The 15,250-nt window shown below is 35.1% G+C and overlaps 1 protein-coding gene and 1 long non-coding RNA gene across 5 annotated transcripts in view; one reads left to right on the forward strand and one right to left on the reverse strand.

The window, feature by feature from the left end:
- Positions 1–15,250, forward strand: part of PCLO (piccolo presynaptic cytomatrix protein) — a 331,372-nt gene that overhangs the window by 269,158 nt on the left and 46,964 nt on the right. The window contains exons 17-20 of one of the 3 annotated variants that reach the window (XM_090135232.1): positions 1,331–1,402; positions 3,751–3,931; positions 5,172–5,366; positions 6,587–6,766. In XM_090135232.1, the coding sequence (XP_089991358.1) occupies positions 1,331–1,402; positions 3,751–3,931; positions 5,172–5,366; positions 6,587–6,766 (628 nt within the window). Of the gene's footprint in view, positions 1–1,330; positions 1,403–3,750; positions 3,932–5,171; positions 5,367–6,583; positions 6,767–15,250 lie in introns of all 3 variants that reach the window. The other 2 variants (XM_090135235.1, XM_090135228.1) reach the window with 2 other exon arrangements.
- LOC149919392 (uncharacterized) overlaps positions 5,218–15,250 on the reverse strand; it is a 41,328-nt gene continuing 31,295 nt past the window's right edge. The window contains exon 7 of one of the 2 annotated variants that reach the window (XR_016464125.1): positions 5,218–5,356. This is a non-coding gene — a long non-coding RNA (uncharacterized LOC149919392). The other variant, XR_016464126.1, reaches the window with a different exon arrangement.

Consider the following 15,250-nt stretch of genomic DNA (forward strand, 5'->3'; position numbering starts at 1 on the left):
CTTTACTGAAAAATTTAGAGGGGAAGACATGTGAGGAATGGCTGAAGTCTCTTGGTTTGTTTAGCCTTGGAGGAGGAAACCATTAATGAGAGGCTGGAAAATAGCCTTGTGGAAGGGAGTCTGGAGGTTCTGTTTGACAGCAAGTTGAATATGAATCAATAGTGTGCCCTGGAGGCCAACCATACCCTTGGATGCACCAGGCACAGTGCTGGAAAGGGATTGTCCCTCTCTGCCATGCTCTGGTGTAGCTTCACTTTGAGTACGATATGCTGTGTGATGCATCACAATACAAAAAAGACATAAATCTTTTAGAGAGCACCCATGGATGGCTATGAATATGAACCATCTGAAGGGCAAGATGTATGAGTAGTGGTTGAGGTCACTTAGCTTTCTCTGCCTAGAAAAGAGGAAATTGAGGGAAGGCCTCATGGCAGCTTCTTCACGAGGAGAGCACAAAGAGACAGGTGATGATCTCTTCTCTCTGGCAACAGAGATGTGACCCCAAAAAATGACATGGAGCTGTGTCAAGGGGTTGGGTATTAGGAAAAAGTTCTAGGTTCCTCGCCAAGAGAGTGGTCAGACCCTGAAACAGGCTTCTGAGGGCAGTAGTCACATCCCCATTGTTCAAAAATCATTTGAACAATGCTCTTCAGGCATGGGCTTTGGATTTGGGGTGGTTTTGTGTGGAGCCAGGAGTTGGACTTGATAATACTCAGTGATTAAAAAAAAGGCTTGTTTCTAGTTTTAGCCTGTAATAAGAGTGCTTGTCAAAACTGTCATGTTTAACAAGGCTTGAAATGTTAGGTTTTGGTAGATGTCATTAATGTCGACCAGTACAACTTGTCCTGCATATCTGGACTGCTTGCAGAGTCTCATTGACGACACTAAACTTTCAGAAGTATAAAAGCCAGATCTTCATAGGTGAAATTGTTTCAATTTTATGTATACAAACAATACATAAGAAATCCATATTCTGATGCATTTTAGCCAAAAGTCCAAGAACTCAATCCTGGTGATGAAAAAAGCTTCAAAAATACAGTAATGGGGCTCTGAAAATCACATTGGCTCTTGTGGTGGACACACATGCTGTCACAAATAACTTGTGGAAACCTCTGAAGTAGAGCAAAGCACAGGCCTACTTCTATTGATAGCAAATAATAGCCCCAAATTATTTTTCTGATATCAAAGTTGATGGAAAGACAATTAGTTGCCTAGATGACAACTATGAAAAATGTGTCCAAAAAGGAAATAATAAAATGAAACCACTATTCACTTGATCTGAAGTTTATGTTGGCAGTGGGTTTACTTATTTTTTTTACTTAAATTGCAGCTGAAAAAGAAAACACTGGAAGTAACTGTCTGGGATTATGATAGATTCTCCTCGAATGACTTCCTTGGTGAAGTAAGTATCTTTCCTTCTCTCTGTTCTGACTAGTTAGAAAGCTGATGAATTGCATGTTAATATCAGTCATTACATTATGCTGTTGAGACATGTTTTAGAGTATGTGCAACTAACTGCAAGGTGAGTTATTTGATCTTGCTGATTCAGCCTTTCCTTTTTAACAGTGAAAATGGGTAACATCACTGCCAACATATAAGCAAAAGCAAAATCTTGTAAGACTTATTCTGAATACAGTAGTAATTAATAATAAATAAGATGAGGGATCACTGGAAGCAGTCTTTCTTTTAAAAGCAAATGAATAAACATGGATGTGCAATAGAGAATTATAAACAATAACTAGGACGTCAAAGAAGTAATTAAAAATGTTGTTGTCGAAAAGGATCATAATTAGAAGCCCAGAAAAATCAATTGCTCAAATTACTGTTCTTATACAGAGTAACTCAGTTCAGTCTGCATTTGAGTTTAGCAAAAGTGCACTCAGCTCAGCTTCAGTTTCCAATTGCATAACTATAAAACTGAGCTATCAATGTCACTATTTGAACAACTACTAAAATAAATGTATGGGAAGCAGCTACATGATTACTTATTTCCTGTATGCTGCATCAGTTTTCCTTTTAAATTCAGCATTTCACCTGATAGCAGGGCTTTACTGAATATTTAGGTCATTGTTATTTGTGACATTTAGAAAACAGATGCTCCAGCAGCTACTTCTAGAGGAAGTTTTAAACTTTTGCCTTCAAAAGAATTGCCTTCTAGAATTATTTTATTTATTAAATCATTCAAACTTAAGTATGAAAACAATACTTCACGGAAAAATAGAGAAGGCTATCCAGTGTATTTCAGGAGTATTTTGAAGTCCAGAGGAATAATGCACAGTAATGTTGAATAAGGGAAATCCAAATTGTGCCCTAAGGAATTTTTAAAGGGCTTACACAAAAGCACAAGCGCAGATGGCACTGAGCATCACAGACTGCTAGAAAATTGAATTGAGCCATCACTGCTTGCACAGCACCAAAGTCAAATGGCGTATCATGGTTCACATCTGTGAGAACAAACCCTCTTCTCTTCAAAACAGAGACACTAGCTCATATTGCCTAGTTGGAACAATTTGTAACCATTTGACAATTTGTAACCAAGTCATTCCTCAAACTGTTACCAAAACATACTAGAGACGATGCTAAGTACTCAATTTGTTCAGAACATTTATAGATTTAATCAGAGAGACCAAGTTGTAAACAGGCTATGATGCTGAAAGAAAAAATGGAGAGAAAAAAAGCTTCTAACCTTGTAGGAAAAAAAAAAAATCAGATATGAAGAAACTTGTCTATCTATAAACTTGAAGATGCTTCCTTTTATTCAGAGTCTTGGAATAAACTGCCAAAGAAACCCTGTCTAGCACTTCTAAAGCTTCTATCTGACATTAGTTTTAACTCTTTCACCTTAGTGACAAATGCAAGGCTATTTTTGTCCATTCTTTCATTCACAACTGTGATGACCTGTTAGTAGTTTATACCTCTTTGCTTTCTGTACCACAAGTCCTTTTAGAATCTTTGCTGGTAATAATGTTCTTTTTTTTTTTAGACTTTTTTAAAACTAAATATTCCAAACTCCAGCTAACAATGCAAATGGACTAGAGCAGATTTTTAACTACTAAGTTTTTTGTTTGTTTGTTTTTTCCCCACTAAGTTGTGCTTCTCATTGTCACATTATGGTGGCAAATTATGGTTTTGTCTCCTTTTTTTTCCCTTCCAATGAAATTTTCATGCTTTGCATATTGACTATATTGTTGAATTGCAAAGGTTTCCCTGTTCCTTTCTTTTTCTATTGCAAATTCTATAGATTTATTCAATTTTGAAAGGAACAAGACCCAGTCTCATAGTACCAAAGACCTTATTAAATACAAACATCATTTACACCTTTTTTTACACTGACAATAAGGAGAAAATAAGTGCACAATTCTTCTGTTAGGATGTCTCTATACAGAGGCAGAATGATGAGTACCCTCTTTAATCTTACCATCAAGCTAGTGCTCAAAATGCTCCTCAGCCTATTTAGTCATCATGATACGGAGCTTTGTCTAAGCTCATATTCCATGCCAAGATTTTGCTGAGATGTATTACTGTACACACAGTGATGTACTAATAAATGTGGGCTTCCAACCACAGCTGGTTTACATCATGCTAGTTAAGACTGTGAGCAGAGAGTCCTGAAACTGTCAGCACCCAACCTTTTATACTCTGAAATGCTTATATTTGATTGTGGCTTCTGCTAACACAACTGTAGATGCTTCTGCTGTATACCACCATTAATAGATCAGACATAGGCGTTGTGTTTTGGTTCAATTATAGGTATTGATCGACTTGTCCAGTGTCTCTCATCTTGACAACACTCCCCGGTGGTACCCTTTGAAAGAACAAAGTGAGAACATTGATCATGGGAAATCTCATTCCGGACAGAATAGCCAGCAATCTCCAAAACCATCTGTCATCAAGAGCAGGAGTCATGGAATCTTTCCAGACCCTTCCAAGGGTAGGAGTAACTCAGTGCATTTGATTTAAATTTTTTTCCTGGGTGACAGGAAAACATTTGCTATTTCTGAGTTCTAATGGAAAAATAAAGATACCGTTATGAAGTTTGTATATACTTTTATTGAAAACTTATTTCTCTCTGTGGTTAATTCATTGGAGACCTGTGCTACTGCTTAACTTGATCCAATCAGTGCTAACAAGCTCACTGAGTATTTGTGTCATTAAAAGCTTTAAGCTACATGGTCTTTTTACATCTGTGACTTTTTACATTTTGTGACTTGTTTTATTTTTTTCTTTCTTTCTTTCTTTCTTTCTTTTTTTTTCTGGTAACTTTGGCTAAATTCAATACGTCTTTAACTTTCAATTTCTCTTTAAATATTCTATGACATTTCATCTTCCATCAAAGCCGCATTACTATTTTATAAATAACTATTATACTATAATAATGCTTTTGTATTTTTAGTCAATAATAATGGGCTGTAGTATATTTAAATTACAATGGAAATCTGTGGAGCTGACATAGTAGAATTTTACTAGTGCTTACAAAAGGAGAATTGATTTTGATGTCTCTTGCTCCAATAAATGTTTTGTTGTTGTTGTTGTTTTAAATACTAAGTACTCAGTGGCCAGTTGCCCTCTTAAAGAAACATCTGCAATATCAACACAATTACTTTCCCAAATACAATCCAGATGATAGCCTCTGAGGGATAAGGCTCTGCTCTTTTCTTTTTTCTACTTCAAAACTACAGCTACAGTGCCATGTTTTGGTAGCATTTGGTGTCTATGTAAGATCTACACCCAAATCAGAAGTTAGTGCAGAAGTTGTTATACCAATCATTCTGCAGGAGAGAGAGAAATCTGCTTGCATTACCTAAGATTCAATTACCAGCATTAGGGATACTAGTTATTCTGCGCATGCTAGTGAAGTAGAAAGCAAGAAACAAATCAGGCTTTAGTCTACTTCTAATCAACCAGAGTGGATCAGTTCAGGAAGCATAATTAACAGATGTTAGAAATCCCATAATAAATGAATTATTCTTTGGGAAATGGTGAGGAAATAGAAATTGGTTCTTAATAAATTGAGTTTCCTAATCACAGTATGTCCTGAGACACTGAATGGTGTTGCACAGCTTAATCTTTATTCTTTGTTCTAGAATGTAGCTATAAAGGCAAAGTGAGAGAAAGAAAATGAGTTTGTTTTTAATAAATGCAACAGTTGTGCTTCTCCATTTCCTTGGTAGACATGCAGGTGCCCACCATTGAGAAATCCCACAGCAGTCCAGGGAGCTCCAAATCTTCTTCTGAAGGACATCTGCGTTCTCATGGGCCATCTCGCAGCCAAAGCAAAACCAGCGTCACTCAAACACACCTTGAAGACGCTGGGGCAGCCATCGCTGCTGCTGAAGCAGCTGTCCAACAGCTTCGCCTTCAACCAAGTAAAAGACGCAAATAAATTCCTCAGCATGGCAGCTTAATGTTCATCTGTTGCCTTTTTCCCTGCTGTCTTTCCCTCTTGGCTATTTCTTTTATGTTCTTGGCACACTGTGCTCACTCTTTCAATGTCTTTCTTTGTGTGCCTGTGTGTGAATACGTATAATTACAATATACTCTTGTATTTAGATGTATTTTATTTATTTATTTTAATTTATATAGACTGCAGTGAAACTGGCTGTTTCTCCATCACTTCCTTCACTCATGGTCCATGATATTTCATAGTTATGCATGACTCACAGAGAGTTCCATTGTGTGATGTTTTGATGTCTAAATAACTATGATAACTAAATAACTACGAATTAAGTAACAAAAACTTGCAGAGATACAGTTGCCAGTTTTGCAAATTGCACACAGGTACTGAGAACACACTAACAATAAGCTACACCTATGAATAGTAATCAACCAGGGCAGTATCATATAGATAAGATTTAAAGTTGGAAGAAAAGTTTTTTAACAGCACAATTCAAATACCAGTTTTTGAAACATGATTGTATCTAATGGTGTTTGGAAAGGAAATGTAAGGCAACCTTCTTTATCTCCCACATAAAAACATGTTTGTGATGAGCAGAACAGCGATACAGAAAACTATTAAGCACATGAATCAATTAACAAGTAGATTTTGACAGTGTTAACATGTTATCAGAGTTGGAATTCAGAGCTAAGTCAGTTGTTGCCATACAGGTTTTCTAGGAATTTTTCTGCCACACATTGATTAATGAGTCAGGATGGGTTTTGTCTGACATCTTTAAATAGATTAAAAAATTAGAACTTTTCCATTTAAGAGGATAGCTCTCCATAGCTATCATTCCAGCATCTGTTTGTTAGTTGAGGATTTAATTAGTGGCAAATCAAACTCTCTGACTGTGGATTCATTGTGTTTGTCTTCAGGATTTGTTGATATGCCATAAATTTACCATCGTGCAATGCAAAAACTAGGGGGAAATGATTTCCCTTGCCTTCACCATCATTAATAAAAGAAACAGCCAGTTTTAGTACTCTTTAATGCTGTGCATGTGGTGTCTCTTTGGTGTTTGAAAACACTACTTATTTAAATACAGAAAAAAAAAAAAAAAACACTTCTGTTTGCATGAATAACATTTAAGCTGGTTCCATCTGAGGATACATACTCTGGGTTTCCATTTCACCCACACTGCCACAGCAGCACATAAAAGCGGTCAATCTAATCATGCCAGGAAGCAGCACAGACACAGCATAGCAGGAGTCCTCCCTATTCAAAGAACTCAGTCTGACAATCTGCCTCCACCAGCCAATGACAACAAAGACCAAAGCCAACTAGCCCTCAGGAAAGTGATGTCTGATGGACCAGTCAAGCCTGAAGGAGGTGAGCAGAAGGGCATGGTTAAGAAACAAAACACATCCCAAATCCTTCTTGCCATGTCTACTAATTCATTGCAGTATTTAATTATTTATTTTATCCTTTTGTTAAGTGCTGTAAATGTTAACATGAATCAAGAACTCTGCTTGATTTTTCCACATCAGCACATAATTACGTAACAGAAAAAAAGCTATGCAAAGACATGTTACAAAACAAAAAGCATATCTGCTTCCATTCCACTGGAGGACTTCTCTTGAAAATTTTTATAGTTTTCCTCATGTTGTCAGCTAATGAGAGCATATGACCAAGTTAGTCTGTTTAAGCATGATTAAACATATCTTGTGACAAAAAAACTAATTGCACATTTTGTTTCTGGAATTCTAATTGGGACATTTGCAATTTCTTTTTTCTCTCCCAATATTGTTATGCTATAGGCATAGATAATTTTTTTTACCCACCAGTGGAAAGGAAAATTTTGATCCATGTATAGCTCAATCTTTTGACAACTCTCCAATCAATCTCTTACTTTTCATCTGTAGGCATCTGTTCATCAAATCTAAATGCTAAATATCATCAACTTAACCATTCAACACAAATAAAGAGCCAGAATCTCAGCTGATTCAAATTGACACTGTTCTATTGACTTCTGGAGCATTTTGGTTATTTCCAAAGAATCAGAGGGATTATCCAAATAAACCTAGAGATTGGACTCACAGATCTTCTCTTGTGTGTATTCCCTTTCCAGCCTTACATGAATTATTGCAGATTTTATGGTTAACACTATTATATACCATGGGCAATAAAGTATAGCTGAGAATGTAAGAGAGAAAGAGGGCATGATATTTCAAATGATATACTGATATACACTAAACACAATGGGTCATTAAATAGTGTGAGGGACAAATGGCAAATTAACAAGGGTAAATATAATTAGAAATTTTAAACATTGCAGTTAGAAAGAATGAGTTGTATCTTCTCTGAAAATTTTAAGAAAACTTTAAAATTATATTCCTATGTTCACATGTGTGGCCAGACTCTACAGCTCAGCTTCTGACACTCAGTTCAGGCAGAGGCTGAAGTAGATCATGACACTAGTTCAGGTACCATAACCGAAAGATCCATCCTATTCCTGGAACGTCTTCCATAGAAATGGAACTCATTAATTTTCATGGTGTCATGTTTGTAGACATTTGTCATAAAGACTTCTAGTCTAACAATGTATTTTGGCTGAGAGAAACGATGCTAAACCCTTTTCCTTATGATATGAGGTTGAATCAAGGTTCACACACATTATTTTATGTATCAGTATACATTTAGCTGAGAGCAATTTTAGAAGCATGTTACAGAGTCCTAGGAATAAGAGCCATCATTTATATCAGTGATATATTAATGAGGTTGTAATTACTATAAGAAGACATGGTACTTTTGTCTTTTTACTTTGGACAAATACAGATAATGCCTTCACAATTTTGACAAGTTTGGTTTCAGACCTGTGAGAACTTTGGGCTTCTTACTATTCAAAAACTAGTTTGTTCTAATTTATTTATGTAAGTTGGGCTAAGAATTACCATTTTGAGGGTAATTGATCAGCTATCTTCAGTTTTGTGGAGTGTTTAAATTAAACCAGGAAAGGTTGTGAGCTTAAATGGAAAAGACACCAAGATACACCTGTTTTCAAAGTTCTTTGAGTGAAAAAGGGGAGGTGAAGGAAAGAGATTTCTCCTTTAATTCAACAATTCTAAAAGTTGAGACAATTGTATATGATGAATATTAGGGCATCATCAGTTTGCAAGTCCGTTCCTGCAGGGATGCTTCATGGTTGTGTTATCCACACCCATCACTATCTAATTTATTGGCATCTGGTTTTATGAAATAGAACAGTTGACTTAGCAAGTTAGTAAGGACTGATTTTGCATTTTTTGTCACTAAAGGTAAAAGCCCTTTCTTAAGAAAGCCATTACAGATAATGTAGAACATTATTATTATTATTATCAAATCAATTTATCTGAATGTGTTGGAGAACAGCACCTCTTAAGACAGCTGTTTGTTTTTTCAGGCCAAGTAGTAGCAATATATGGTATTTCCACAATGGTGATGAGAAAAAAAATCCACTCATAGATTTATATTTAGATTATTTACATAGATTTATCTGCATATTTGTCAGTCATACCACATATGACTTAAGAGAACCCTTAGAAAGATTTAAACAAAAATATCACTCACAATACTGTGAATGAGGAGGATGTACATCACCTTAAGTTTATTAGACTGAAATATTTCTTTATTTTAAATGGTAAAAAATGTATTTTAATTGATCTGTTTTAAAGTTAAGGTGAAGCCACAACAAAAGACTTTGTTCAGCACATTTGCAAAAGCCAATATTCAACTACAGCACTTAATTAAAAATATACCCTGAAGTATAGCATCCTTGTTGCCTGTGAGAGATAAGAGTGCAATCTGCAACTAAACAAATTGCACAATATACATTCCCCTCACACTCTTCAGAAAGGAACAATAAAATTTCAGAGTAAACCCTTCTAAGGCAGAAGCAGCAAGGGATGCAAGCCAGAGGGGGACAGAAGTTTAAGTTAATTAGAATTTATTTCTGTGAAAAATTTGAATCACAGCCAATTAAACATTCACATAAAATTAATCACATTCCTTTCAACATAAACTGTGTATTAGGGTTTATCCACCAGATTAGTCAGCTTTTCAGATAGCATAAATCAGCCCATCATCTGCTTTTATGTCAGTAATTTATCCCACAGAATGATCTTGCCTGTTATGTGGAAATTTATTGGTAGATCATTTATGTTTAAAGTATAATAAATGATTTTAGAGTTCTCCAGATAATTAAACAATTTCAAATATTATGATTATAATTACTGGCTCTCTGTAAATGTGTATATAAAAATGCAGGTGCATCTGCAATAGTTATTTCCTGATTTTATGTAGAAAGTCTTTTCTAAGATAGATAATAATTAGAAAGAAATAAACTACCTGGCTTAGTTTTAATAACTTCTAATAATGCAAGTGGGAAAGATAAGAAAGAATGTAATTTCACTTCAACAGCAGAAGTAGAAGTAAATTCAGCAAATGAAATAGGAAGACACACCAGCTCCACACGCACAAATGGCCATTTTTAAAGTATGCAGTTTCATAAGGTAGCTTTGGTATCCACACAGATATTTTATATACCTGCCTAATGAGTATAATTCAATGGGGTGTCTGTCTTTATTTGGGGGAGTATTAGTTTTGCCCCCAAATATACTATTTACATTGTTTAAATTTATTACTTTAAAATAACAAATATTCAATGGAAGAACATATTTTAAAACCAAATAAGAGAATTTCTAGAAGACTATTCTGATTTTTCCTAGGATTCTTGGAGCACAATATCAGTATTTGAATACCTAAGTGAATGGTTTAGACCTGAATATCATTGTACTCTAATGATTTTTTTTTCTACTCTTCCAGACTGGCACTCATGAGAGATATACTGAGTCAATACACTCTTGCTTGAACATGCAGATCATGGTAGATGATAAAAGAAATATCAGAGCTTTTATCCACTTTAGTGTGTACCTCTTGTGTTGCTTGGCACATGTAAGAAAAACACCAGGAGGAAGGTACTGCTCTGCTCCTGAGCAGAATTAGCAAACATTCAAGAAAAAATGAAAATACATTATATTTCAATTAAAGATCCCAACATATCTACTGATAATAGAAAGATATCTCAAGGAGTTAGTGGCAACAGTTTCTATCATTTTTCCTGTACTATACTCAGTAGACATGTTCACATAATGTGACACGGTTTCTTCAAAACTTCTGCCATTTTAAAATCACAGCATTTTCTGGAAAAAAATACTAATGCATGTATCCCATCTCGTATAGAACATTTCATTTTCTACATTTTCTATTGCCATCCAACATCTTTTTTTGTGATACCCTAGGAGGATATTACTTCCCAAATAGTTGTGTGTCAAGTGATTATCTTGGACAGAGAATAGTCTACTGTTAGAGCTAATGCTGGTAGGAAAGAGAGGTTTTCTCTATGATTCAACAATTTTAAAAGTTGAGATAATAGTGAACATTTAATATGAAGGTATCATCAGTTTGCAAGTCCATTCCTTCAAGGATTCTGGGTGATGATTGTGTTACCCACACTCACCACAGCCTACTTTATTGGCATCACTTTACGGAATGAAACAGTCAACATAGCAAGTTAATAATACACTGTGCATAAACAGTTTAATAACTGTATTCAGATCACATGGTCTGTGAAATTGCACCTCTTGAAGACCTCCAGCTCAAAAACACTTAGCTCAAAAGACAATATGCCTGCTTTTGGCTCCTGCATACGCCAACTTAGTCAAGAGTTGTCTCAACTTTGTCTCAAGTGTCAGTATAGCAACAGGTTAAAGCTACAGCAAAATGTGGTCTGATACATTTACCAGTAGGATATTGTTAGCAGCATAAAATCCATAGTACAGGTCTGAGCCAGCACTGTGTAATTTCTAACCACTTAACAATAAAATAAAATAAAATAATAAAAATAAAATAAAACATTAAAATCAGCAGGAATTGTCTTTATCGCAAACTAGTGTTCACAACAATGTAAAGTGAATGGAAACTGATCCCTAGGTTCTGTAAATCTTTTGTATTGGATTGACTGTGGATTTAAATATCTCCTTATCTGTACTTCCATTTTCAAATTTTGATAGGCAATATGTTTTTAGTTCCTACATAATTTAGGATACTACCTTCACACTTATGTAATTTACTGCCCAAAGCTGTTTTATATAAACTCCTCACCAGTTTCTTAATTTCCAAGATAAAAGGGTTTCACATTGCTACAAATAACCCATTTCCAAGAATCATTATCAAAACAAGAACAGTATGTCCTCACTCTCTGCAGACAGCAATAATTTGAGGCTGTCTTTTGAATTCTGTTTTAGTCTAAAAGTTGGCACATTTTGCTTTGACTATTCCTGCTGTTTACTCTTCCACCATTTTAAGCTGACATGTAATTTCAGGAAATTGCTCAGATTCTTCATCTGATAACTCCTATTTCAAAAGTCTATTAGATGGTAGCTGAAGCCTATGGAGGACATAAAAAAAAAAAAAAAAAAAAAAAATCATTGGAATTGCTTTGCTGAGTAAAGAAATACTATCACTACATTTTCAGATTAGTGCTATTCTGCCACCATTACTCACTTCAAATAGTAAATTGCTTTACAAAACATTGTGAAGAAAGCTCACAAAATATCACTTCTTGGTGTGTGGTCAAAGCTGTGCCTGATACAAATGCAGCCAAAATAGCTGAGACCATGATTTAAGTACTGTTTGGAGTAAGGGAGAATGAAGGGAGGAGACTAGCAGAACTGTCCTGGGGCATTTCTCACTGACTATTCTGTGTCTTCTGTTGGCAGTTCAAAAAACATGCAGCTGACAGCCCCATCAACAGAATTTAGTTAGCTCTGTAGGACTTCATAGATCAAGTTGGAACAGTACTTCTTTTTATTGCTAGCAAAATCTTCTTGAAAGTGTGTAAACAGCAATTTTGGGGCAGTGAGAGTATGGTACATTTAAACAGAAGACAAGAGTGAATAATAGATAAGCTGCTGCCTGAAGACGGTGTGTGTGACATGAATAGTCTGGGCTGATAAATAGCCAAAGCAGATGTGTAGTTTCACCTGCTTCTTTGGACTTGCATTGCATTGTGTAGGATGGTGTCAGCCCTCTTTGTTGCTCAGGGCTTGTCACAAGACTGCCAGTCAAGATAACTCTTTTTCAGACATTCAAAGGCAAAATCTCAAATCTTAATGCTGAACACTAGCTAAAGGACATTTTTCTATTTGGATTACAAACTGGACAGTCTTTCTCAGTGTATTTTGATAGTTGAGTTATCACTTCTAAACAGATACCTGAAAGTGAAACATACCTTTGAAAGGAAGAAAACACAGTTTCTGCAATTTAAAGACCAAGAGAAAGCTGAGATTGTTCTATTCACAGAACATCTCAGTCATGCTTTTTGTATTATTCTCCTTTTTTTTTTTTTCCCTTTTCCCCCATATCTGTACATTCTGGAAGAATAGCTGAAGTGGCTGACAACACTGGACTCTTTCTTTTTTGCTTCTGATTTGACTCTCCATAGCAAAAGGTTTTGTGTGAATATCCTTCCTACATTACATTAAAAAAAAAAAAAAAAAAAGTATTGAAAAAGCAGATTTATTGAAGGAAAAAAAAAAGCTGATATTAATTATTTTCTTTTCATTGAATTCAATATATTTTCTTATACAACGGCAGGACTTACCTGTTTTCCCTGCTGCATCCATAAGCCAAATTTTCTTAAATCATGACTCTTATTCCAAGAAGGCATTAGGAAATATATGGATATTATTCTGTCAAAAAAATATTCTTTTTTTTTTTCTTTGTAAACAATGCTGAATAAAAAATGTATCATTTTCATCATGATCACTCTTTTCTTGGATAAAAAGTCTTATGTCTGGGTCATTATTTTCCACTTAGAATCTGAAAGAATTCCTTAACAGAATCAAGAACTCTTCCAAGTATTTGTGTTTTATTCAGGAGAGTGGTTGAACTGAAACTTTTGCTCATGCCACCCTGTTGAAAAGATAGTAGAAAAAGTATTATGAAGTTCTAATATTAACACTGCATTGCTGGCTACTAAGTGTCAGATCTCTACCCACAAGCACAACTTTTAAGTAGAGAACATTTCCTCTAAGTAGGGGAGCTCAAAACTAAAGTAATATTGACAGATGAAAGTGAAATCAACAGAATGCCAATTCAACAATAGTAGAAATTCCATTCAATCTTTCAGAGGAAGCAGCCAAATTATCATTTTTTATAATGATTTTCAGTTATCCTTAGTCTTCAATCTGCTGAAGCTTTCACAGTCTTTTCATCAGTATCAGATGTAATTGGCAGCAACCTTGAACATGAAAATCTAAACCATTTTTTGAGGAATTGGGAAGTAATTTGAAAAAACAAAGGGCAAGGAAGACATAGCTCTTCCATATTGCATATGTGTGATAGACAAAAGATGGCAGTTGCCTTTGAACAGGTTTTTATTCACATAAATGCTGTACATTTAGACAAAACAAGACTATGTCTTGCATTATCAGGCACTTCCGTGGTACCAGAAAGGAGTATCTTAACTCTGTACCTCAAAATGCTAGAGTGAATCAATAACAAAATATTTAACTCTCTAAAGTTCGATGAGCAGAAATTTGAATTAGGCATTTTCTAGTATAAGCAGCTGTCAGCAGAATCTCTAATTCAGAAATAAAACCGCCCTATTCTCACATTAGTTCTATGTCCTTTATGTGGACAAGTAGCCGCTGGACAGTCAATGTGGTGATTACTCTGAGGGCTTCAGGGACCTTACTTAGTCTAATAAGGCTAGAAGAGCATCATAATGAATTCAGCCTTTCCAGTGATGTTCCTAGGACATTTGTATTTGGTTGAAAACAAGGCATAGAACTGGAAATGAATGTATAAACTTGGCAAAGTACAAAGCTAACCACAGTTAATCAGACAAAATATTGCAGCCATCACCTTCATCACAACTTTCTCATATATCCAGCAGCAGCAGCATCTCATATACAAATTTCTCATATACCCAGCAGCAGTAGTTTACATGTTTCCATTTGTAAGAACTACATTTGTAAGAACTTTCTACTATATAGAAAATGTGGTGTTTCATATGTTATGAAGGAGTTCTCTGTACCTACATTTATTTTTATTTTTTTTCACAAACATCTGTAAATCTAGTTTTAAGTTTCATCTCCTCTTTCAAACAGATGTAGTTAATTGCTCTCATACAGAAGACAGAAAAAAAAAGGAAACCTTGAACCTTCGAATTTTCAAAATCCAGTAATTAATCTAAATTTAGGCACATTATACCCACTCGGCAATAGATATTTCTGAAGATGATCAATACAGAAAAATACATAAATTAGACAAAATGATAGAGAAACTAAAAATACAGCGCTGAAGGTGTTTTAGAATATAGCTCCTTCAGAGGGAATGATTATATTTTGATTAATAATGGATGTAAAAGCTTCTAAACCAGTTATGAAGGCCAGATTCAACTTTTTGGACATGTTAAACTTGTTTTTATATTCTTAGTGGTTTTAGAAATCCACCAGTCATACTAAATGAGTTCAGGCACTACATTTTACAATGTAATCAATATAAATATGAGCCCGGATATGAACCACCCTTTGAACCACAAATGTTATGGTGAAGATCTATGTCATATTAGGTAAACTCATTCTTAACGGAAGGACCGGACACACTTTCTGATGTGCTAACATTATACTGCCTTTTCTTGCATGGGTTTTGCAGATGTGTAGCAATCCAGATTGTCCTCATCTGTGAGACATTTGTCATGTCATGACTAAAAACAAACCAATGAACAAACAAGAGGAACAACAAATAAGAACTACAAAAAGTAATCTCAAA

The sequence above is a fragment of the Phasianus colchicus genome, chromosome 1 (assembly GCF_987193195.1).
Source record: "Phasianus colchicus chromosome 1, bPhaCol1.hap1.1, whole genome shotgun sequence".
Taxonomy (NCBI): Eukaryota; Metazoa; Chordata; class Aves; order Galliformes; family Phasianidae; genus Phasianus; species Phasianus colchicus.